General features: G+C 46.9%; 2 protein-coding genes and 1 long non-coding RNA gene across 9 annotated transcripts in view; all 3 read right to left on the reverse strand.

The window, feature by feature from the left end:
• Positions 1–26,401, reverse strand: part of LOC143371542 (serine/threonine-protein phosphatase 2B catalytic subunit 2) — a 149,465-nt gene that overhangs the window by 77,611 nt on the left and 45,453 nt on the right. For 3 of the 7 annotated variants that reach the window (XM_076816822.1, XM_076816820.1, XM_076816819.1), the window contains exons 1-2: positions 15,448–16,737; positions 13,195–13,398 (exon numbers count right to left, since the gene is read on the reverse strand). In XM_076816822.1, coding sequence (XP_076672937.1) covers positions 13,195–13,398; positions 15,448–16,279 — 1,036 coding nt within the window. In that variant the 5' untranslated portion in view covers positions 16,280–16,737. Of the gene's footprint in view, positions 1–13,194; positions 13,399–15,447; positions 16,739–26,401 lie in introns of those variants that run through there. The other 4 variants (XM_076816817.1, XM_076816818.1, XM_076816823.1 and 1 more) reach the window with 4 other exon arrangements.
• On the reverse strand, positions 18,104–19,480 carry LOC143371559 (uncharacterized). Its single transcript, XM_076816857.1, has 2 exons — positions 19,004–19,480; positions 18,104–18,908 (listed from the first exon to the last, which is right to left on the reverse strand). The coding sequence occupies exons 1-2, from the start codon at positions 19,437–19,439 to the stop codon at positions 18,859–18,861; spliced, it is 486 nt and encodes a 161-aa protein (XP_076672972.1). The 5' UTR covers positions 19,440–19,480; the 3' UTR covers positions 18,104–18,858.
• LOC143371563 (uncharacterized) lies at positions 20,267–23,831 on the reverse strand. The gene is made up of 3 exons (XR_013086039.1): positions 23,619–23,831; positions 23,043–23,247; positions 20,267–22,260 (listed from the first exon to the last, which is right to left on the reverse strand). It is a non-coding gene; the product is annotated as an uncharacterized LOC143371563 (long non-coding RNA).

A 26,401-nucleotide genomic window follows, 5' to 3' on the forward strand; every position in this document is an offset into this window, starting at 1 on the left:
TCGCTGACCCAGAAACGGGGTGAAACGGGGTAAAACGCGAGCGCGGAGAGGTCCGTGGGGTCACGTTCGTTAGGAGATATTTATTTGTTCCGGCCAATTTTTCCCAGGCCGATCCCTATTTCCCACCGAGTCTCATTCGCCCCGTGGATATCTGCATAGCGCGCCCCCGCGATAGCCTAGGGCCTTTAATTCTCGGCGCACGTAACGCTGCGAGAACAGGCGAGAGGAGAGCTGCTTCGTGCTTTTCTTTCTTTCTTTCTTTCGTTCTTTCGCCCACCCCCGACCCAGCCATCGCGAAAGCTTATCTCCGTCGGGCCGTATCTCGGCGAACGATGGAATACATGCACCCTCGCGTGTCGTGTTACCCTCGTACAACGTAAAACCTCTCCTCCATTCGCCGTGGCCGGTTAAAAAGGGGCGACAGCCCGCGGAGCAGGGGGATCAAATACATTATCACGGCAACGAGAGACTCTCGCGGACTACCGGCCTGCTTTCCAGTCCGGGCGGAAGGAATTTATTCCTCCCGCGGGGACGAGTCATCCGGGGGGGGGCTTCGAGACTGAGAAGGGGGTTGTTGTTCAAATTAAAAAGACACTCCGAGGGATAGCATCGGCCGACGTAATCGCTCCTTTACTCTTGCTGGTGCCCCGTTCTCCGTTGACCTGTTCAATGCTATCGTAGAATTTCAGGTTTTTCGTTTCTATTCTTAGAAATCTAAGGGCTAGGCTACGACTGCAAGTCGTAGGACAGTCCTGCACAAATCCTGTGACAGTCGGCCCGACATTGCGACTCAACTGTGTTTTGTCGCTGGGTGCGCGCAGACAGCCGACATTCTATCGTTGCTAATCTTTCTTCTGAAGGGATTGCGAGTTTCATTTCTGTGTTTTGACAAATAACAAACTCAGAAGTTTGTCCTAACTTTGTACGCTCATTCTGAAGTAAGCAAAGAATTTGTCTGAATATTTTTTTAATGTTTCGGACATAGTATAAAATTTTCCTTTTTCAAGTCTTTTACTGTATAGTGGATGAATCCAGTATCTTCGTTTTATTTTTTTCTTCCTTGTGATTTTCAGTCGAATAACAAGCGCACAGAACGCGGCTAGAGAAACGTGGTCCATGTCTACTTCTCTTCAACGTCGCAGACCTACTGACTTTCAGAACGACAGAACGACACTTTTGTCGTTTGTGCGTCCACACCCATAAGCTGATTTTGGCGCTCTGTACCTTTTATATGTAAAATAAATACCTTTTTTCCAAAGCCGACTTACAAACTATTTTTTCTCTCAAAACATCATATCTGAACAATAACTCTGTAGATTATTAGCTTCTAATATTGGAATTTGTAAAAGTTAAAATTGTTTGAAGATTTTCTTCGTGTTTTCTCGACACATGGTAATCTAGATTTTTTTTTACAAAAACTGTGATGAAATTTCAATAAAAAAACTATTGGAATACATTCTACAGATCTTAAAGTTGACCCATGATTTTTCTCATAACGATTGCATTCTTCAGATAAGAATGGCAGTCGTTCGAATATTGTTCAGGGTGTGAGCCACCCAGGTACGTAAAAGTTGATCGAAAAAAGAGGTGTGTCAACGAAGGGTTAAGGTGAGCTTCCCGTCTAAAAATCCGGTCACCCCCTATGTTTGTAATTAAATCAGGGTGAAAGGGCTGAGCACCTTACATTCAAGCTGCGAGCATTGTGATAATTTCTCAACGCACAGAGGCTGGCGCAGGCAGCGATATAGGCCCCGATAAGAGAGCTTGCGCGTTAAATAGCAGAGGTCGCGGGCGGGAAGAGAAAACGCGGAGGGAAATGTCAATGCCGCGCGCGTTCGACGCAGCGAAACGCGAGGAGTCTGTAAACGCGAGGCTCGCTTTTGCCCCCGTCCTTCGGCCGAGCCGGGGGAATTAAAACTAACGAGTTTAATGGTAATCGAGCGAAATGATCGCGGCAGCCATTAACGGAACACCGGCTCGCGGCAATTATTCTTAATCGTTAGTCTTAATGCCCTCCGTGCGAGCAGCTCGCTATCGTGTACGGGGAATCGTACGGAGGCAGCTGAAACGCGTGATTTAATAACCGCGCGACAAAAGTGCAACGCAGAAACAACCGACCGCCGTGAAATAAGATCCGCACGAACGCTCTTTAACGACCTCTGGGCGGATCAAGATGGAGCAAGTTCCTCGCCCGTGCTCCGTGAATTTCAATGGAAATTCACGAGCTTCGGGCGATTATCGGAATAGGAATGGGGGCCGATAGAAGCGCTGTCAGCTGCAGAAGCAAGAAGCTATTATTAATAATAATAAAACTATGACCTAGTTCGAGAGGCGGCATCTGCTTAAATAACTAGACCCGCGTGGGGAAGCTTCTACCGTTCTACGGTGCCATCGTTATCTACGCTGCCTGAGCACTCGTAGATCCATCGGAGACACCTTGAAACTTGGATCCTGCTGGAAGAAAATTGGGTCCTCGTGGATGATTACCTCAACCACGGAAGATTACCCGCCCCGCACGTAGATACCGTACGACACGAACGCTCGTTCCGTCATAGTCGCTGCTGAGGACACTTTGCGCGGAGCACACTTCAACTCGCGATATCAGATGCACCGTTCCAGGCGCACGCAATTCCAATTGCAACCTCGCCCGAGCCGGTGCAACACACCCCGAAGGATACGCTTCAGTTTCCGAAGAATACTCTGCGAAGATCTCCACGATCACCCACACACGATGCACCCGCGAAAATCTCCGTTTCCCTTCGTGGTGAGCTCGCGGGATGATAGGCGGGGACTGAAGTGGTCGGGCACAACAGAAACAGCTCTGTTTATTAAGGCCGCGAGGAGCTCCGAGGCTAAAGCCGGATAGCCAAGTTGTCTGAGAGAAGTTCGTCCACCATCGGGCCAAGATTTATCGCCTCCTTAAGCCGAGGATCGTAAATAAGGATACACGCAGGAAATGAAGTTCGACCAGGGGCGCTCTCGGCGGATCATCGCGCAATCGACGGGGGAATCTAGGCTGTTAACGCTTCGCGCGCTTCTCCGCTGCGGCTAGAAGGAACATGCTCCGGGAATCTTCTGAAACTCCAAGCTTCCACGGTGTAACGCTCTTAGACTCGTTACGGGGGACGTTAATCTGAATCCCCCTGTTTTTGCAACTCATAAAAGAACACAGGCCCCGTCCTATTTCTGTCGGGCTAGAAAGCCACTGTAACGACTGGAGCCGGGCTGTTTAATAAATAACTGGTAATAGCGAGGGGAAATTCGCCGATAAATGTGCTGCCGCTGCTGTTCGCGACTCGAGCGCTTTGTGCGCGTATTTTAAAGCGTCCATCAACGCGTTTCATGCCGCCGGGTGCTTGGGCCCGAAAAACAGAAGGTCGCTCGGTACGCTTGGCGGCACATGTGCTGGCATTTTGCAGTCGTTGCTTCGGGCAGGCGAATCCTCCGCTGCGTTATATCGTTTACCACCGAGGCTCCAGAAACAGCTCCGAAACGATTACCATAATCCGCAGCAATACTTGAGACAATTCTCCAGAAAATCATAATTCGCATCCGCGCGGAAACGCTTACCCAAAGTTTCCGCGAACAGGTCCCTCCTACTGTAACTGGACCCGCGCTCAAGCGAACGAAGTAAACGAAATCCTGTAAATATATTCTTACGGGGATGGGATGCGGGGGTTAGCGCATCGGTCGTTCGCACGGCCGATCGAGAGGAGGAATCGAAAGGGAATCGCGACAAGGGGCGTTGGTTCTCGAATTGGATTGGCACGGAAGGGACTCGCGCTAAAAGTCCGTGGCATATTGCCAGTACTCCGACTTCCGAGACATACAGTGACTCGCATTAATATTCGGACACTTTTTAAAATCGCGTAACTTTTTTAGAATTGGTCCAAACGACTTGAGTTTTTTTTTTTTGAGAAGCTAGAAGGATTAGTTTGCTAAATGACGTATTTGGTCGTTTTGGAAAAAAATGTATTTGGTTGGAATAGCGAAAAGAATAGTAAAGGTCGATTTTTAAACTTTTTTTGTGAGCTTGTAATGAAAATTAAAAAAAAACCGTTTGTAGGCTGATTTCGGGAATTTTCGCGATTCTCGACCTTATTCTGCGATCTCTAAAGGTTTGTAGCTCGGAGCAACGTCAACCGATTTTGATAAAATTTTAGGCACGTATACAACTTACTACAAACGGTTTTTTTTTTAATTTTCATTACAAGCACACAAAAAAAAGTTTAAAAATCGACCTTTACTATTCTTTTCGCTATTCCGACCAAATACATTTTTTTTTCAAAACGACGAAACGCGTCAGTTAGCAAACTAATCTTTCCAGCTTCTCAAAAAAACTCAAGTCGTTTGGACCAATTCTAAAAAAGTTATGCGATTTTAAAAAGTGTCCGAATATTAATGCGACTCACTGTAGGCCCTTCCACGTTACACGCGTCCTCCGCGATAAAAGAGCCCGCCGAGATCGATACACGCGGAACTTCCGTGCGATCGCCGAGATTTCTCCGCCCCACAGAGTCAGTCACGCGTGCCACGTGATGGGATGACGTTTCTTTAAATCGTCATCGTCCGCGTTCGCGGCGGGAAAGCCTCGGAGGAAGGGCTCGGGGAATACAATCCACATTGTGGAGCGAGAGATTGAAAATTCGAAATCTCCTTTGGATAATCCGCGGCCGGGACGCGCCGAAATGAAATTGCTGGAAAGGGAGACGAAATCTCGGATTTTTGAACCGTGAAAACGCCACCGGCAAGCGGAACAGGCAGACTGGCAATATCAACTTTGTTGTTGTACTTTCCGAACGGTCCCCCGCTGCTCGGATCCAATCCGATTGCGCGGCAATACTTAACATACAGCGTACCGAATATTCCGGCGGAAATATGTAGGCTACGTCCGTTCAGAGAGATCTCCGTCAGCGAGCCTGGCGTGTAAATAGAAAATGCTTGACCCTGCCGGGGAAATTCAGGGGTCTCTGAAATCTCGGAGACGATTGTTCCAAGGAGAATCCTTGGAATCGATTCGACACATTTCATCTACTTCCACGATTCCCTTCCGCCCCGTCCTTGATCCTCGCGCAGGAGCGAGGCCGCAGGATTAGGCCACGTGACGAGGGGAGCTCAACCTCGAGTCACGAACCAAGAAACCAGAAGCCTTCGGATTGTATCTCCTTGATTTCCTCCGATCGACTTAATCGCTCGCGCTTAATTAGCCTACGAGTGCGCCCGTGGATAACTCTACCCCGATTAGACTTTATTATTTCGCTGGGTAATGCCTGGATAATCGGGGGTGGTTAACACCTACAGCACAGAGGACCATAAATGCTAGCAGCACTGCAATCACGACTACCAACCTGCCGATCTCACGCAGATCGCGCGCAGTTTCTGTTCACGCAGAAATTTTAACGCCGCCTGTAATAAAATTCCCTCCTACTCGATTTCGAAGCGCGATCGAGCGAACCCCTCGCCCAGGAATGTATCGCGTTCGCGGGGTGCTCGAGGCCGTCGAATCCGCCCGCAGTTTCCGCGGGGATAAATTTACAGTCACCGTACGAGCTGTAAATCGTCCAACTTTTATTCGCCCTCTCGTTTCGTCCCGCGGACGTTATGCTTTACCGCGCGATCGTTAAAAATTAACGACAGCCCCGGCGAACGGTTAGTTGCGCGACAGAACGTAAAACGCGGCAGGGCCCCGGGTCCAATGAGACGCGCCGCGGCAGTGTCGATCTCCGAACGCGTTTTATCGGCCGAGGATGCTCATTACCCCATCTGGAATTAATCGCGAACGCATGCCGGGCCGTTAAAGGAGCGTCGTTAGGGAGATCTTGCAGCAGCCGCCGCGTCTGAGCAGCGGCGAGGCTCTCGAAGTAGGTCAGCGAGCTTTCCAATTGTTTATGGCTGGCTTGCGAATATCCGCAAGCTACGCGGAAGCGTGTTTTGCTTTCGGATGGACGGGGAGCTGGCTGCGGGATTTCTCTCGCGATGTAGGGAGCGTTGCGTCACTGCGGGCCGTGCGGGAATGAAGCATCGAGGCGTTGCGCAACGCCGGGACCACCCCTGCCAGAAAGAGCCGGCGAAATCATCGTCCCGGGGAGCAAGGAAGCATTGTGATCGTGTCGAAACGGGGCACAGGGAGCCAAGACAAATAGGCGCTGCGCAAAGGAATTTTCCAAGAAAAATCAAGCAAACGTGGCAGCCAGTGGAGTGAAAGGTGGTGGGTTTGAAAAGGGGCGGAGAATTGGATTACATATTCCTTTGAGTTTAGAAGAATAACTACCGCGGCCCCAAGGGAAAGCAGATTAAACGAAATCTGTTGGAATCAATTCTGAACGTGGAAGTTTTAATAGAATTTATTGTGGTCGACTGACAAGGGAACATCCCGAACCCGGGAATTCGAAAATTTCTGAAACTTACAAGGGGAGGACACCATGAGGTAGACACCGATTTTGATGAGCTTTGGCACGCTGGATCTATGTCGAAAATAAGTAAATAGGTGTCCGAGCGTTTCTGCCAATGGGCTTTAATAATAAAGATATTTACATGTAAATTATTAAAAATTTCACAGTGGCCGTGGGGTTTTAATGAGTGAAAATCCCATAAAACCCTGGGGCCCCGGAGGATTCCCGTCTGAAGGAGTCGGGGTACCTTTTGAAGATTTCCTCAAGTTAAAAAAAACTTTATAAAATTTTTTAAATTATTATTTTTATAAATACAGCCGAATTTTCAGTGGTTAATTCCACCCGCTTAGAGTGAATTCGGGGCAGCAAACAAAAATTGCGGTGTAATCAGGAGGAAATCCCCTATATATTCACAAAGTTTCAGAATTTTTTGAATCTTCGGGTTCGGGATCTTGCCTTGTGAGATCTTATTATATGCCTGTGACTCGAAACTTATAAATCACGCGAATTATCAGAAGGAGATACAGTAGTAGGATAGAATTGCATCCCATTTCCAGACACCTATCGCGAAGAGGGTAAAAGGTTCCTTCCGTGGGAGAAAAATCCTCGGAATCGCACTCTAATTGGAGATCCCAATGCCGTTAAGGAGAGCGCGGCGCAGAAGGAGGACACGAGCCATTACCGACCCGCGAAATAATTTCCTCTTCACGCTGGTGTCTCGGTCCAGCCGCCATAACGACACCGAGCGCGCTCGGAAGCGAGCTTGCATCTGCAGATAGGCGGCCCTTAATGGTGCCTCCAGGGTGGAACAGGTAGTACCCAGGCATCGACGGGGAATTAGAGCTTGTCGCTATTCGCGTAATTGTTCCTCGCTCGTGATCCCGATGAATCGCGCGCATTAGAACACCGCCCGCGCCCACAGCCTCGTGGCTTCTACAAACAATTTCCGCCACCGTGGGATCCGTTTCGCAGCGACTACACAGGCGACTCGCGAATTAGAATAAACCGAGCACAAAGGTTCTGCGGTCGACCGAAGATCGCCGAGTGGTGGAGCATGACAAATGGTAGAAAAAGTCCTAAACGGTCGAGCAAAACAATTTTCCACGGTCCGGCCGACGGGGGAAGGGTGCTCGATTCCTTTACAGAGCAAGGAGGCACTTTAAAAAAATCCAATAAACGTGGCTCTACGTATTCCGGTATCAAGTATCGCGTATTACCCTGAAATGACAGCGAAAAGGAACGATAAACCTTTGAGGCTCGCCGACAGCTTCGCCCCCATACCAAGCCCGTTCCCCCCCTCCCCCTCCCCCTCTCCCCGTTCGATATCGAGTTCTCTTTGAGCTTTCCACCGTCCCCGGGGATGGTAGACGCGAGCACATTGTTTCATATATCGCGATAAGAGGGAAATTTGTATTCCGAGCAGTGCCAACAGGGGAATCGTTGCTATGCTATCCTCCCCCTTTCTAAGGCTTCCTTATGGCTCGCCCGTATCCCGGAGCTGTTCTGGTATCGGCGTATAATCGCGGGGGGCGTTTTTCCGGGGCCCTTATGGCGGCCTTTCACATTCGTGGATTTACGAGTGGCATCGTGGATCATGCACTCTCTGCTTTAAGCTTGGAAGATTGTGAGAGGTCTTTGGAGATTTCGGGTGCTTCGACGAGGTTCTACAGCTTTCACAGCCTTTGGATGCTTAATAATAATTCTTTACTGCGCATAGACATTACAAAAGAAAAGAAATAAGAAAACGAGAAAGTCGTGGAAAAGACGAGGTACAGCTGTGTACTGTACCACTTAAAGCTACTTAAGGGGTCATGCTCAGTGAGGAGGCCGAAAAAAGGGTGGTCTTTGGAAATTTTTTACTCAAAAGCTATAACACATTTCTCAGAAAATCTTTTTCCCTTTTAAAGATTGCATCTAGTACCGTGCATCGTAGTTTTTTTTGTTTAAAAATATTTATCAATAACTAAGTTATTGCCCATCACTTTTTCGGCCTCCTGACTGAGCATGACCCCTTAAAACACTAACAGGGTATACGGGAAATAAATGTAGATAGCCAATCTAGAGTGAGGGCTAACGTCACATGTGTGACGTTGAGAAATAGCAAGAGCAAATGTTAAGAATTAATAGCTATTGCTTATTAGCAAAAAGTAATGTCACTGCATGCTTGAAGGATGAGATCGCGGTTAGAGAGCGAATTTAGTCGAGTAATAGGCACGAGAGTTTATTTTCCGAGGAATCTTCTGGTGATCTTTATAAAAGAGGAAACCAACCATACGTGCTCCTTTCCCTAGACCACAGTTCCTTCACCTGATCGCCCCAATTATTGACCCGTTTCACTGAGCGTTAGCGAGACTACCTTCTAATCCCTCCAAGTATAAATTGCAGTGGTAACAGGACCCGCGATTTCCCCCTGCCAGGAGTTTCAATAAGTGATACCTCAATTTCCACGCGAGAGCGCGACGCAATTCTGTTGCGACACGTCCGCATCGACACGCTGCGGTTCGAGTCACGGAGTGTATCAACCGAGCATCGACTTTGTCTCGTTAGCGTCTAATAAGATAATTAACGACTCCGCAGCTGTTGGAGCTAACGCGAGCGCCGATGTAATAGCTACGCGTGTATAATTGCGATTCCATTAGGGGTCTGTTCTCATCCATGATGGAGCAACATCGGATACCTTCGATGATAGCTGTTTCATGGATCTCCTCGGTTACAAGTCCATCCTACCACCCACTTAAATTTGGAAGATAAGAAGCGTGTAAAAATAAACGATTCTAAGCAACAAACCATCCGACAGATTACTAATCACACCAAAGTTCTAACCCAGAGTTTCGCCACCTTTTTCGAGTCGTGACTCTCCTTTATAATATTCAAACAACCTGCGCCCCCCTATCCCTATAATGTAAATCTAATAGTGCAATGAAAACGCATTAAATAATTCTAATTTAATAATATTTAATTATCTTAATATAAAAAAAAAGATAAATAAAAATAAGCCCAACAAGGGACCAAAGAAAACAGTTCCGGATCGAGCATTCACCCGAGCGTTTGCCCTTCGATATTAGCCCGAGTCGGGGCAACACCCAGATGCAGAGAACGAGGGATACGAATCACGCGAGATGGACCTCACTGAGAGTGCTCTAAACAGGATCGTTATGCATTAACCGGCCGCGCTTATGCGGCATCGGGCTCGGCGAGGCTCAATTAATGTTCGACGAGAGTTGGGCCGGAAACTTCCCCCTCGGGCTATCCCGCGGGAATTTTCTGAATAATTCAGCCTCGGCGGCCGCGACCCCGCGCCGTTCTCGGTTCGGTCCACCAGGCTTTTACCAGTCCGGCCCGCAGCCTTCGGGGTATCAATTTTCCAAGCAAGTGCATTAAGATAACACCTCTCGACTAGCAGGGGGCCGGAGACCCTTGGAATTGCGGCAGAAATACAGGACACCGTGAAAATCGTTGCTCCCACGTCCCAGGTGGATCGGTTAAGGAATTTTAACGATCAAATTCTCGATTTCCCTGTCGCGGAGTGGGTAGCAGAGTTTCTTCTATTCCTGGCCAGTAGCTGCTAGCTTTTGAACGTTAATTTATACCGATTCTCTGAACGGCGCACTTGATCCCAGTGCTCCGAAGACTGCGTGAATTATTGAGAGTGGCGCGCGGAAGGTAAATATGAAAGGATAAAAGATGCGGGGTAGGGAAGAGAAGCACGCGTTGGGAAAATGTCCTCCGCGCAGCGTGCCCTATTTTCCAACGTTCCCAGCGCAAGCATCGATCACCGGGAAGCCACGCTGCTGGATCCGCGCGGGCAACGAGCGAAGCAGGGAAATCGGTCCCGCGAGCAAAGAATTTTATTCGAAAGACGCCCGGTCCCAAGGATAATTTTACGAGCGCCGCTTTACGGTCGCCACGGTCGACCAGCTTCACGGTGGATAACAATTTTCATGATAGAAAGGAAATGGGATAATAAAGAGGGTCGACGGTAAAACTGTCGACGGCAGAGCGCTGTGTCTGGCAATTCCCTCGGATCGGTTGGGAAATTTTAACGGTGCCTCGGGCTCGCCACTTCTCCCAACCAACGCTTTTCACATCGAAGGATCCTCGGCGAGTGAAGAATCGCGAGATTGCTATCGATAACAGCGCGAGGTTGCACACAGAAACGGTGAAAGTAAGTGCGTTTGCGAGCGTTCGCGGGCACGCTTCGGCGCGCACGTGGCGGGGAACGAAGAAAGGGCGAACAACAGGCGACTGACGAGGGAAATTGCGTGCTCCGCGGGGGCGGTCTAGTCGACGGACGGGGATCTGTGTCGAAAGGGGCGAAGTCAGGGCGACGGCGAGGTGGGTGGGATGAATTACGAGCAAAACGGATGCAGCAGCCGGTGGTACGAGCGAGGTCGGGCGAGAAAGACGGGATCGAAGGGGGTAAAGCTGGTAGAATGAGCGATTCCAGATATCAGGCGAATCCCTCGTGTCGATTCCTCCCGAAAGATTCTCCGGGGACTTCTTCATAGGAAGTCCGATCGATTTAACTGCGGAAAAAATATTGGCGGCTGAATTCTTGCGGCACAGATTACGCAGAATTGCGTGAATTAATTATTTAACCCTAAGTGAATTCCCTTGGAAACACTGACAGAACGCAAGGGCAGAAAGGGGAAATCGCTGGGTGTGAGCTGCGAGGTGGTATCGAGTGTTTCGAGGAAAAGTAGTTAGAAGAGGAGATCGAGGAGGTGAGCGCGTGGAAAGGGGATTAATCCTTGCCAATAAAAGTTGCGTCTCACCGTCGACGAAGGGTAATAACTACGCCCTGGCTCGCGGACGACGTGGAGCCTCGTGCAGGGTGGCGAAAGGCGGGGATGAAGGACGGGATCGAATCGATCCGAGTTATTGTGTTCTGCTGTGTATTGTGCACGGAGAACAATCGCAGACACCGTGAAGACGACCGTGATGGAACTAATTGACGCGCGTAATTGAGGATTCGCGGTGGATGGAAGGGTGTGTCGCCGCGTCAGGGCCACCGCTTTCGTTTCCAAACGCCGAGGCCTTCGGCAGCGCGGCGTCGCTCTCGTCGATACTGAATCGCAATGATGGAGATTCCCGCGGAAGCTGAACCGCTCCCCACGGTCTCCGATAAATAATTGAGTCGTTGATAAACGCGTGGCGCTGATTCCACTCACGCTTCGAACCTCGAGCTCCACGAGTTCCGAGTAGTACGGATTGATCTCTCGCGGCATCTTTCGCATTCCACGGATGATTATGTTAGAATATAATGTTTATTTATTTAAGAAAATAAAAGTTACACAGTCGATCGTCAGTATAATAATAATAAGAACTGCGTAATACTTAAACTAAAAGTAATGGAAAGAATAGTCTTTAGCGCGATGCAAGTTAACCGTTTGGAGGGTTTTCTCGGACTGAGAAGCGCAGGGGTCGAGAAGACCGTTTTCCCCTCTTTTGGGTCTCCTGTAGCGACTGAAAGGAAAACTCACAAGTCACCGGGTCCCCAAAGTCCCTGACACTTCAACTCCAGGAACAGTCCATCGTTGTACACATTCCAACAGATTAAAATCAGACTTTATAAATTCGTAGACCCCAGATTCCGAGACCCCGCGACTCACGGCCCTCCTCCTCGCGGTGAATTCCCGCGGAGAAAGAATACGCTCGTACTTTCGGAGCTCCCATCGACGTCCGAATTCGCAGCGAGAAAGGGGGAAACAATCCTCTCGCGAGAACAATGCCGACATGCTGCTCCGCGTCGTCAGCTATTCGACGGTCGGTCGAAATTACGTTGCAACGCGATCCTCTGGCGCGGTGTTTGCGCGACGGAACAGCTGCTCGCGCGGCAGAAAATACGCGAACGATGAAAAATATGAACACCGCGGATGGACTTTTTGCTCCGGGCTGTTCGCCTCCCCCTCAGGCGGCGGAGTAATTCGTGGAACTCCGCTTTTTGCCGTTCGCTCCAATTAGTGCAGTATTATCCATCGACACGTGGAACAAGCCAGGCTAAGAAGCGGAAAAAAGAGGACAAGAGGAACGCTTCCCTGAGCACTCGTGAAAATCACCCCACGTGCGTGATGCGCTGGAGTTGCGTCAGTGCAAGAAAATCGCGAGAGGGAAGAATAGAAGGAATCTTGCTCGTAACGAGAATTTAGAAGCAGAAGCTGAAGATTGAAAGGCGGGGGGAGGCGACAGAGACCGACTAGAAGGAGACTGAAAGGGGTGGTGGAGGGATAATGAAAGGCAGATACGAAAACGCGGTCCCGGGGGTGAAAGGGGGTCGATAGACAGATATAGAGAGGAACGTAGTCGCGTTGAAAGATGGAAACGCGGCGTGCCGTTTCGAGGCCTCGACTTTTCTACCTGGCCGAGGGTTTAAGGCCGGTCCACACGAGCGGAATCGACCTAAGCTCCCTTATTGGATCAGGCGAGACGAGCCGCTCAACCGTGGATCCGTGTTCACACGGCGACGTGTCCGATATATACTTTCTGCGTTCGCGCGATCGTTCATGTAAACGTAAACGCACACCGAAGGCGAGGAATCCCGCCTTCGCCCCGCGCCTACACCCTTTGCTATACGTGGAAACTGTGTCAAGAGCTTTTCCACGTATTTTTCCCTCTAACGTGTCCCGATATAATGCGTCCAGCTGAGCGGCAGCTTGTCCTTGCCTTTCAGCGCGTTTCTGACCACGCAGAATTCACTGGACAAGCGCAAGTACTCCCGCGCTAGTCGAAACGCGGTAATTTGGGGTGGTCGAAGTGAATGAGAACGGGCGTAGTTGAAGAAGACGAGAGCTGATGGACTCACCAGTCACTGGTGCTTCGATGTCGATCATAGTCTTCTCCGAGCGCAGCAGGGCGGCTCCATCGTTGACTATACGAAGGGCCGCCGCCTCGTCGATCCTACCTTCGAGGATAAAGTGCTGTTTCAGCACCTCCGGTCGCGGCCGATCCGTCCGCGCGTCGAACACCTCTGCGACTGTTAATTTGTGCGACGGCGGAAAGAGCACATCTGTAACAAGGGAAATGGTACTTTATTGTGGGTTGCGTTTAAATTAACACTCTCCGTCATCGAGCAATCGACTAGGATTTACTGAAATCATTCTCGGATAAAATTGCACTAAAAAGTAAAAAATTAATGTTTTCCCTGGTTTATTCTACGGCTCTCAATTCTTGTATGTCGGCGCCAGACTTACACAGTGCAAATGATGAGGCACTGACTTAAAATGTGAGAGTTCGTAGATTAAATAAGGGAGAAAAATATTTTTCTCTTTCTAGTGCGATTTTATTTTTTTGAAGTAGGTTTTAGTCTTTTCTTAAATTTGTTTATTTTTAACTTTTCAGTTTTGTATAGGGGAGACCGGGGTAAAGTGAACCTCGGGGCAAAATGAGCTTCCTTAATTTGTTCTTTAACAGAAGAATAGGAAGAATAAGAAGATAATTATGCACTTTCAGATATCGAAAAATGTAAATTCATTTAAAAAATTAGAAATTAATTTTTAGAGACTTCCGATTGGTTTCCTTTTCCATTTAGCTTTTCGGATAAATCAATCATAAATGTGTTATTTTAAGGTTTGCGAAAACATTAATCCTAACATTATTAAATAATTAATTTTCCACTGGGTACGTATTCGGGGTAAAGTGACCGGGGTAAACTGAGCTGAAAATGGCTTCTAAGAACCGATGCGCAAGTGATGTGCGCAATATCCTAACCTGTCAGCTGACTAGAAAACCACACGGCGTGGTGGAACAGAAACTAACCCAAAAAAATGAAAAATGTGTCAGTTTCTGACAACCACAGTTGCAAAAAAGCCAGAAGCTACCGCGCTAAATATGTCATTCCAGCGCAAGGGGTTAATATTTACCTATATCCTTAATTAAAGCTCTTATTTTGTTGCATCTCACTTTACCCCGGATAGGAGTTCATTTTACCCCATACATGGGGTAAAATGATACCACTTGCATCATTTCTTTCAAGTTGAATTTTAATATACTTTATTTTAAGTATTGCTACTCGTCAATTATCAACAGTAATGTTTAAACTACATTATAAATTTTTTTTCCACGCATTTTTATTAAAAGGAAAAAATTGTATTCGACTTCAAACTTTTTCGGGCTCACTTTACCACGGTCTCCCCTACGTATATTGACACAACATGCTGAGGAGATATGCACGTACGTACATAAAATGATAATAATTAGGCGACAGTAGTCTTTATTATTAACCAGAACTGGGAAAATATTGGGCGAATGTTGATGCAGTGTAGGATGGGACCACCGCCCTCGTTTGAATAAAAAAGAGATCATCAAAATCGGCCCATATGCTGAGGAGTTATGCGAGGGCAAACGTATAAAAAAAAAACATACGGGTCGAATCTATAACCTCCCCATTTTTGAAGTCGGTTAAAAAGTAGCCCTAAACCCTCTAAGAGGATCAAACAGATTCAAGTCCTGAACTGTTTGCCCAAAGCGCCCCAAAAAATAGCCCCAATTATTAAAACACATCCTGCACAATTTCCTCCGGAGAACCACTGCACGGAAAATCTGCAAGCAACGAACGACCACGTATTCTATTATCTCAGAGTGCCTGCCAGTATCGAGCAAACGTTTGCAGAGATTACCAGCGCGCAAAAGTCTGGGCACGTTCCCGCTCGGACCCCGGTCGCAGCGGACCCGTGCGGGCACGCGTATTTCGGGCGGACTTGGCGGCACGATTCCCTGCAATTAGCCGAGTCCGGCAAATATTGATCGAGCTACTTGCGACAATGTTATCGCGAGTCATCTCCTCCTATCTCCTCAATTAATGCACCGTACACATTTGCAGAACGTAACGTCTCGAGCCCCCATTTCTCGTGGATGATTTATAATACTTTATCGCGACCCGTTGCAAATTGCTGTTTGCCCATGGGCGAAAGGCAAACGGCGTTGGATCGCGAGGAGCGCGAGTAATCCTGCTTCTCTATCGGTAAGGGGCACTCGAAGAAACGAAACTGGGGACCGTCTTCGTTGTTTTCCACAGTGGATCCCGCAATTCCAGCCTGTACAATTCATAATCGATTACCTGGCCCGCTCCTGCGAGGCATCGCCACGTCCGTCTTGGCGCACGTGCTTTCAGCAAACGTTCTCTCATTCATTAAGCTGCAGGCTTGGTTCCTTCGCGTCGACACAGGTGACGCAGCCTTTGCCAGCTTCTCCGTCGACTGCCTGTCGAGTGGCGAAAAGGACATCTTCGCTGAGTCACCCCGCGAGAACTTCGTTACCTTCGAAGACAAGCGGCGCAGGAACGAGCGGAACTTGTTGGTGTTGGCGCTCCCCTGATACGACGCGTCCGAGTCCGCGTCCTCGAAGACGTCGTCCTCTTCGCCGAACGATGAGTCCACTACGTTTCTCGGCAGCGACGAGTCTGCAGCGTCCACGTAGTCCTCAGATACGCCCCGACCGTTGGAAGAGCTGTAAATATGCCTGTTGAGCTTCTCCAGGCTATCCTCGCAGGACAGACTGTCGCCTTCGACCTCGCTTAGGGTGCTCGATATGGAAACGCCGCAATCGCGTACACCCTTCTTTTCCTCCGAACTACTCTGGTCAGTGGACGTCGACAGTTCGCTATCTTGGTGGTACAATCTCGAAATAGATTCCGCCACGTCGCTGCTATCTAGATCCTCCTCCGAGTGCATCAACTCCCCCGATGCCTCAGTGGTGTCCACGCACCTATCGCCGATTGATTTTTCAGATCCCAGGCCATGCTTATCGAGCTTCTCCATGGACATTTTACTGATATCGTTATTGTTGCACTCGCGAAGATCCTCCTCGACCTCCTCCTTGCCAACGACGATCTTGACCGCGGGAGAGAGCACACTCGCGTCCCTCTGATCAAAGTTGACGACGGCATCCATGTGGCTGGTGTAGATGATCCGCTTCTGCTCTTCGGTGGCGAAGTCTCCGCAGCTGATATCTACAGCCTCTCTCAAAGCTTAATCGTTATTCACGACTTCGATGGGCAACTGTGATTCCTCGTTCAAAAGAACCGTTGGCGACCTTCGCGCTCACGCGGAGACAACAACACTGTCTCGTTTGCACTAGGCTCTGTGCTAACGCGACGATTGCCGATGGTATTTTTATGCTGTTGGATTATAGTGATTCGTGGACCACGTATGGAACGCAGTAGGGTAAAGGTGTCTGGTCTCTGAGACCAAATGCACCACAGTTTGTGCACGGTAAAAAATATGCAGTAAGTATTAAAAATTAGTCGGTTGAATCGAGGGTAATATTTTAGTAAGAGTTTGATTGAAGCCTCTAGAACAATGCTAGATAGTTTCGCTGGTAACGCGAATTAGCAACACTACTGTGCACCAGAAATGGCAGCGAAAATGTTGCGAATACACGAGGTACGAGAGAGAATACAGTTGAGAAATACGCAGGACACAGATATTCACGTTACGCGAACGCGGCGAGGACGAAACGACGACTGAAGCCTATGTAAACATTGCCAGTACCGTCTAGGGAGCGATCAATTGTACGTGTTGATAATTAAGCCACTGAGGAGTCGACTTTGGGTGGGACAGCAGAAATTCTTCGCTCCCGAAAGCGTATTTACGGATTGAAAAATGTATAACCTAGTAAATAAGAGAAGAGACTATTTTTCCTTATTCAAACTATTTAGGGTAATTGCGGGAGATATGCCGCACTGGGAGAGACGCCGCACCTTCGGTATTTCAGGGTTATCGGTAGTAAAATACAACACTGTCGATTTTATTTGCTTTAGGCTGTTCGTTTAGGTTAGAAGCGAGAACGTGTTTCCATTATTACTTTTAAAGATTTTGCTGTTTTTCGAGGTAAGCCTACCGCACTTCGCCTCAATAGTTATACGTTGAGTTTATTTTTGCTATCGTAGTAGTTAAAAGTTCATTGTTTTTCGTGATATAACTTCTCTAATGCGTTAGGGGAACTCTGTGGAATATTTGTCGGCCAGAATAAGTTATATTCGACATAGCACTTGGAAATGCGAAAGTGCGGCGTCTCTTCCGGGCATTTGGGATAGATGCCGCACTTTTATGCGCACTGTATCGGAAGCTAAGTCGACTAAATGATGTTTTTAATGTTAAAAATACAAAAAAAGTGTCTCAAAATAGATACCGTGATATCTCGAGGCAAATTATTTATTTTTTAATGACAAATCTGATAATCCAAACATATTTGTGGGCTGCTTACTCTTTTTTCACATTTTATTTTTATAACTGTATAAATTAAAAAGATTTTACTTTGCTTTTACTATTTTTTTTTTTAAAGAAAAAGTTAAAATTAACAAGTTTAAATAGAAACTTAAACGTTTTTCGAAATGCGTCTTTCCTAAAAAATAGATGATTTTAGTTTGAATTTTTTAAGGTTAACAAATATTAAAACATTGCTTTTCTTTAATCTAGTAGTAGCACAAGATGTTCAACTAATAGCACGTATCCTTGGAACAAATTATCATTGCAAAATTCAGACACGGTGACAATTTTGCGTAAGGTGCGGCGACTGTCCCACAATTACCCTACTGTAAAAAGAGGATGCGGGTGGCAGGTTCGTGCTGCTGAGATATTGCAAATTGTCCCATTCTTCTAATTGTGAGAAGCTTTCCAAAACCGTATTAACGAATTAACAGAATTACAAACGCCCCTTTATTTATCCAGAGGAACAGATCAAAATGCAATTTTCCTGATTAACAGAGATTCGTGTTTGTGTAGAACAATGTGAATGTTTTATTCGCTGCTGGATATAATACTGTACACCTTACTGTTAGGTAAGTTACATTCGTAAAATAAATAATTCCCTACGTCTCGAGGGGTGCACGTTCAGCCGTATTTCCTTGTCCCCTGAACGACCAGTGTTTTATACTCTGCTGGACAGAAAGTAGCAAGCACCATTCTACGTTTCCTACGCCCCCCCCCCCCCCCCACGTTCGCAGATTCCCCCGGCAGAAAGCCGCGCTCCCGAGGCCCCGCTTCGTTTCATTATCCCGCGCCGTTTGCCCGTCGTTTGCGACGGGTTTGTTAGCGCGAAACGGCCAGACGGGCCCGAGGTCGGCTAATAACAATCGCCGCGAACAAATACGCTCGGATGCCTGACAAACAGCCGCGCAGATGGCACCGTGCAAATAAGTATAGAGAACAGCCCAGCCGCGACTATCGTTTTTGTATATCTCGCGGCCGATTATATTCCCGCGCCGGCGACAAACGGACGACGGATCCCCGCGTGCGCCGGGCCATTTTATTCGGCGCATTCCCGGCGCGTGTGCACAGTACCGAGCAACGGCGAAACAGTCGTTTGTTAATTAAAAAGCAGAGAACGATCTTAAAGGAAACGAAACAGCTCGTCCTACTTTCGCAGAGAGCTCCGCGACTCGAGGACGCATCCGTTCCTCTGTTTCTTCCTCGTTCGTTCTTTTCTTCGTTAGACACTGGTCGCAAATGTTGCCCGCTTCCATGTCCCGCTACTTCGCCACCACGTTGTCGTTCGCGTCGAGACGGTTCTCCGAAGGTTCTGCGGGAAACAGATACACGATCGTATGAATGCCTCGGGCCTGCCGAATGCGCCTACTTATCTTCCCACGTAAACGGTGAATGTGAACGGCTCACGAGCGAGGGTTAAGTCCAAGGAGAGCGGGTCGCGCCTCTTCCAGCCCAGCGACCTGGCCAGCCTGCCCATGATGCCCATCTCGCTTCTGATCGTCCCCGTTCTTTCCTCGTTGCCACCGTTCAGGTCGAACAGCGCCTTGATCGCGGCGAATCGACCGACCCCAGACTCCTGCGACACGCCGCCTCTGTCCGCCGCGGGGCGCGGGCTCCTCGCCGGGGACAACGAACCTCTCGAGACCCGATTAACCTTGTGCAGGCTCTGGCGAACAGCGACGTAGAGGCTCGCGTTGCTATCGACGCCCGCCAGCCGCTCGTCCAAAGTTTTCCACAACCTTCGACAGTCCAGCCGCTCCTCTTCCACCCCTGCCTCGCCGTCGTCGCTAGGCTTTTCCTCCGCTCGCTGCTTTCCCGATTTCCAGTCATTCTCGGACGACATGTCGGCGCTCGGCTGCCAGCATCACGATCGATCAGCGAGGGTCGCTCGTCGGTGCTGCCACGGTTCGCGCGAACAGCGGCGGTTGATCGCTAGGATCAAGGATGAGCGATTTGTTTAGGGATTTATAGCGGTGGGTCTGTGTTGTTATTGGGCGAATGGAGCTCGCGATGGGTGCTTGGATCGAATTGCTATTGGTCGCTGTGTATGGGGGATCCTTGCAGGTTTCCTAGCTTGGTCTGATGTTGACGCCGAGGGCCGCGAGGATTGGTTCCGTCAAGATCAGGCTCTAGGCTAGTTTCGATAGAACGCGAATGTCTTGCGCTATTGGGGACTCGCTCTTTCCCGAAGCACGGGGCATGGCTGCGACGGGAGTCGCGTCGGAATTGTCGAGTCGAGGAACGCGGCTTGTCGGGCGCGTTGAATCCACCGTGAAATTGGAATCTGGTGTCAAAGTTTAAAATACACCCATACGGGAACATCGCTATTAGATTAGACGCGTGGAATTTCGATCGAGTCGCCGTGCTCGAGGATTCCCCTTGCGAGGGTCGGGGTTGGAATGTTCAGAAATTAAGGAAAGGTGTGCGAACCCTTCTGCAGCTGCTCGGTCAAGGTTTTCTATTAAATTGAAACCTCCGGGGGGAGTTTCGAAGCGAATAACTCTATGAGATGTGACGTTCAGAATTTCGTTGGTTTATTTCACTTAAAATTCCACGTTGGCATTTTTAATACCACGCTAAACTTCGCAGCCCTCCCTTTGCAATGAACTGCGACAAAATTGCAACTGCAGGGGCTGCAGTGGGATGGGTAGGTAGCGATCGGACCGTAAGTATCGTGCTTGAGTATATTTTGTACAACTTGGTTAATTATCAGATTTCTTACAATAGATATCTGTAATAATATAATACTAACGATCACATTATTATAATATAACGCTGCAATGTACAGAAGAAAATACAGTAAATCGCGTAAATATTGTTCATAACTAATCATATTCGTGCGTAATCATTGTGCTACCAATACTGATTGGGTCTTTTAAGGAAACATATTACAATATTAATGCTATCTTACTGTGCACTTATCACTACGCTCGTTATAAATAATCGCTAACAGCTACGACTAGATCCACCGATCCTTATTAAATACTTCTAATTCACATTCTGTTTCTTTGTATCTAAGGTTTATTAGTGGTCGCATTTTTTCTGTAAACACATAACTCCTCATTCTTGCAAATTCTACTCGATTCTCAAAGTTCAATGATTATTATTATTATTATTATTAGTATGTTCCGACGAAAGAAATGATCGATCGAGAGATTTTTCCTACAAAAAATATTTTCTTACCACTACGAAGGAATCTATAAAATAATTTAATTCAGCTCGCTTGAAATAAATGTAAAATTGGCATCTCTATGCAATGAAAAATTGAAATGAAGAAAAGAAGCAAATAATGGTTTTGGTTGCAAATATAGGTAAAATGTATAAAAATAGTCGACCTTTTCCGCGGCTAAAAGCAAAACGGTCGTTCTATAAAAGTACCAAACATTTGAGTCCATCGACTGTTGGGAAGCTTAAAATTGTTAATGCAATAAAAAGAACTAGCGCGATGGATATATAAAATGCGATTGAATCCCGATTTAAAATTCTTTCTACCATTGTTTACTTCCATCCACGAAATTAAACGCGAGCTGTCGCCGCGCAAAGGCGAATAATGCGTTTGCCTATTAACATTCAAATCGCGAATCTTCCCCGAACGAGTATCGAAATTTGCACAATACACATCAAGTTACAACTACCTCGCCGCCGAACGGGCAAGAAATATAAATTCGAGGAATGTGGTTAAGCAGAGTTGATCGAATTTTTCATTTGCCTGCCTCGCTTAATTGCTTTTTACGATGCTAAAATGTGCCTAAAACTAACGACGACTGTGAAACACCAGCATTTTACGTACACATTTTCGCGCGATCTTTGTGGCCGAATCCTCCCCCATTATGACATAACGAACCAAGGCGATTTACGTGGTGGGCCAAGAATTTTCAGCGCTTCAAAAACTGCAGCCGCACCGCGTAAACGCTATCAGGTTTCTAAACTCGTAATTAGCATTGGCCAAGGACCCCCCGTGTCCAATGATAATTACGCCCTGCAATATTTACGCCTGCAGCTGAAACGCCCTACAGCTTGAATCGCTACTACCATCGCGTGTACTTACAAACTAATTCCCTTAAAACTACCAAACAAGGCGCTGAGAATATGCAAATTTCGATATGATCGCGATAACTCGCGACACCCATGAGAGAAAAAAGATCTACTAAGCGACGCCATCGGAAGATCGAAGATCCAAGAAACACCCCCTCCGTCGACGTGCCTCGACGGACGAGAATCGATCGAGAGATCGAAGAAGATCCGGCCCGGGCCGCGGTAAAAATCGGAGATCCTTGGCAAAGAATTCTTCGATCTTTAATGCAGGATGCGATCCGATTTCCACGATCCTGGATCGATTCTCGTCGCTCCCGCTCACAGACGGGAGTTCGAGGGTAGCTAAACTGATTCGACGTTCAATTTTCGGTGCTGCTTCGGTTGTTTTTCTTCCTTTCGAGGCGTCTTTTCCTCGACGACATTTCCTTTGGGGCATGGTCGGGTTTCCCGCGATTTCCACCTCGGGGAAAGCGTTTTTGGAATAATCCAGTAACTCGCCCGTTCAGATCGAGAAAGCTGCACGTCACCATCGTGCTTCGCGTTGCTTCGACGAGGTGGCACTGAACGAATTGCTGGTCCCGAAGCCTCGACCATCCATTTGATCTCTGCGAGAAAATCGGCGCTTTCGACTAATGGCGAGATAGGTGTTTTGTTTTTTTTTAGCCCTTTAGGTTTGCCGTTTTTGGGTTGGAAGGCTCGCGGATGATCACTGGATAGTTTCGATAAGTCAAAGTGGTTTCGCGCTGGAATTATTACGACTCTCCTTGGCTTTCGAATCAAACTTAATGAGAATTTTAGTGAAAGCCGCGTGGAAGATTAATCGTTCTTGGTAGTTACGTAATTTGTTAAGTTAGCGGGCACTGTATTCTGTGACTTTTCGGGCTGAGAATTACGCAGTATCTTCGGTCGATATCTACCGAGACGATGCGCGCGGATGCAAACAGAGACGTTAGAGCTTGAGACGAATTTTTGCCAGATGAGAAAGAGCAACGTGACGGAGGGCGTGATCAACGTGACGAAGTTTCTCGCGCAGCTCTGCCAAAAGGCGCGTATAAATAGGCTGGCTGACAAAAACAAGCCGAGGCGACGTGTCGCATGGACATTAAGTTTTTAATCGCCCCGACGCATGCTTAACATGTGCTCGCGGTTTCTCCTCGCTCGTATTTCGCCCGAACACGCGAGGATCAGTCGATTTTCTACTGTTTTGCAATTCCTCGTGGAGCTAATGGACGCAATTCCATTGAATTATTTATGACCACCGGCGACTCGGATTTCGACTTTTATTCCCGCGAGCCTTCGCGACCACCCAATATTTGCAACTCCGAGAGACAATTTTGGGTAAAGTGGACGCGCGATTTTTTGCTTGAGAATTGCGCAATGGTGAGAATAAAAGAGTAAAATTTTCTCTTACCTATACGTATGTTCAAACAGTTTGCAATACAGCTTGAAATATTGCGCAATGATATGCGCCGGATACGATGGCATTTTGTGCAACGATCAGATTTCTTTGGATTCCCCCTATCAGCTCGCCGTAGGAATTTCGATATTCAAACGGAACGAACGTTAAGGTGCCTTCGTGAGTTACATCGAAGGATCTCGAAGAGTCTCTCACTAATCTGCAAAAACGGCACCTTTAGGGGCGAGGAACGGGGGCAAGATGGGTGCCAGAGTCTTCGCATCGTGTATCAACGATCTCAAGCGAATTCGAGTGGCGCTCCGAAATAATTATACATAAATAGTTACATGGAAATACGGGAAATTGAGCGACAGCGATACTTGGCGTCGTAGAATTTTTTATAGCGGATGAATACAGAAATACAGTCATGAATAAATGAATTTGCAAGTGTAGAAATCCGGCAATATCGAATATTCGGAAACGCAGGAGATTTAGAAATACGTATTCTTTCGTATTCATTTAAGCGCGACGTACTCGAAATATTTCTTTCAAAATTCACGCCCAAGCGCGGTAATTGGAAAAATTTCTCACCAAGATCTGCCATTGATTTTCCGTCGAGTCGCCTGGCCGATGTTTCGTGGAATTCTAGTGTCGTTCGCCAAAAATCATCGATGCAAAGCCATCGCCAGAGGATCGCAAGGTCTTAGTAAATCTTCCTTCGATCGAACATTTCTTCCGCGATTATTGTACAGGTACGTGTTTACCTCATGCTGTCCTGATCGCGACTCAAGCGGAAGCCGAACAAGAAACCGTGCCTGCCCACCGAGGATCGCCGATTTCTGAAAGTGGGAGATCGTCCGCGCGAAATTCAAACTGCGAATGTGATCAGTCTTCCGAATATATATATATAATGAACTGGAACGATGCTTGATTAAAGGAGAGATAAGAAGGGCTCGCAATGAAATTAAAAGAAAGACACAGTGAATATTTAAGGAGTACTAAGCTTACGTTATGTTTAGCACGATTTGAGTTTGTAGCATTTTGAGAATTTTCTCGCATGAAAGATTTTATTCGAGTATTCTTACTTTGATATATATATATATATATATATATATAGATATAGATTTTATTCGAGTATTCTTAGTTTGATATATATATTCTTACTTTGATATATATATACAGATTTTATTCGAGTATTCTTACTTTGATATATATATACAGATTTTATTCGAGTATTCTTACTTTGATATATATATATATATACCAAGTAAGAATACTCGAATAAAATCTTTCAAGCGAGAAAATTCTCAAAATCCTGCAAACTCAAATCGTGCTAAACATAACGTAAGCTTAGTACTCCTTAAATATTCACTCTGTCTTTCTTTTAATTTCATTGCTAGCCCTTCTTATCTCTCCTTCGATCAAGTAACGTTACAGTTCAAAGAGAGCTTTACATTTCCTTCTGCTGAATATCGTGAATTTCACGTTTAACGGAAAAGCAGGTCTGATTTTCAAACGTAACTTTCTCCCAATTCGACGGACAATCAGTATTTTCGGGATTCATCGGCGTTCATTTGACCCCGGGACGGAGTGAAACACCACGGACCGCTTTACTGTCGATTCCAGCTGCGACGAGCAACGAAATTCGCCAAGCATAACAACGCAATCGCAACTGTCGAAAGTAAATTACGAGAGGGCGGGGCGACGGGGAGGGATGAAATTTGTAATCCTTTTAAATTCCGTTATGACACACGATCAGCGCGCAATTGTCACACCGGCCGATGTCGATCTTCGTTAATTCACCCGCCGCGGATTCGCTCGCAAACTGACGTTTATAAGTGATAATTGCGATAAACTCCGAAGCAGCGAAATCGCCCTCTAATAAAAGCTATAAAAATTCCGCCGGCTTGAAAATCATCGTACTAATTGCGTTTCTCCAATTAAAATTCTCGCCGAAATTAATAACGCCGCCTCCCGCGCGAACGTTTCGCTTGTAATTATTATTGGAATGCTCAAACAACGCTGGACCTCTGCTTCTGAAATTCCTGACGCGTACTCGAGGCATTTAAAAACACCGCGCTTTCGTTGACAGAGAATCCTGTCGCGCCAAAGAGAAAAGCGTGCCAGGAGAATACGTTTTAATACAAAAGGATAAGGAAAACAGAACCGGGAGCTCGGATTCTATTAGCGAACGAAAGTGGAGGGGAGGAAACGTTCTGTGTCCCATCGAGGCAATCAAAAGCGACTGATCCGTTCTACAAAAGGAAAACATCGTTAACGCGAGGCATTTTGTTACCACCGTGTCCGTCAGCTTTGCTGCCCGTGTGGCGCGTTTACAACTGGCGAGACGGAAACGAGAAATCTACCAATTACGGCAGACAATCTTCGTAGATTGAAATCTACGGTTCGATACTGCGGCCAGCTTCGGTGCAGTCCGTCGAATTTTGCCCCGTCGTTCCATGGTACGTGTGCCTCGTCCAGATTCTCCTACTTCATCTCCTTCGCGGCTTACTATTTATATTACGATGCTCGTTGTTATGGCCTGCCAGAGGTGTCAGTGTTACATCACCTTGGTTTTTGCGCCATGGTGCTTGGTGCCCTCGTCATTGACTCGAACGACAACATCAATACCCACCACGCTGGCCATACAGATTTACATATACAGAATTACGGACAGGCAGATACTATACACGCAGAAATACATACAATAACCGTTAATTGAATTTTAATCGCCGAGTAGTTCGAGGGACTACGAAATCGAAGAGAAAATTAGCGATTTCCTGTGAATTCTTTCGCATATCTGACCCCAATCTACCCCCAGGCGCGCACCCTGAGGAGGGCCAAGCAGACCTAGCACCCTCAAAGAGAAAGGAAAAAGAAGATTAATGTAACCATGACTGAAGTAATTCAAGTGTTTTGTAAAAAAAAATGGATTTTATTCTTTACATTAATTTTTATAATAGTTTTTTTAATCTGCCTTACAAATGTTTTTATCCGTTCAACTCGCCTCCTCCCTAGATTAAATCCTGAGTGCGCTGCTGCATACCCCAATGTCCTGCGTACCTACATAATGCTTAAAATACTAAGAGGAACAAGTGAATTTATATTAATCGATATTACGAAGCGCAAGAAAACGTAGCTTGCTATCGAAATATAAATACATCATGAAACTTGTCTCTTGAGACTCTAATTTCATGAAACCAATGACAAAATTATTAAAAAGTAATAAAATAATGAAACAATTGTCTCATCGTGGATTTGCACCTTAAGGGGGCATGGTAATTTTTTTGCCCGAAATTTAAGCATTATTTATGATTTTTTTCTATATGAAATTGAAAAGCTAGAAAGATGGAAAAGCTAGAAAAATGTAATAA

This window comes from Andrena cerasifolii, chromosome 7 (genome assembly GCF_050908995.1).
Source record: "Andrena cerasifolii isolate SP2316 chromosome 7, iyAndCera1_principal, whole genome shotgun sequence".
Taxonomy (NCBI): Eukaryota; Metazoa; Arthropoda; class Insecta; order Hymenoptera; family Andrenidae; genus Andrena; species Andrena cerasifolii.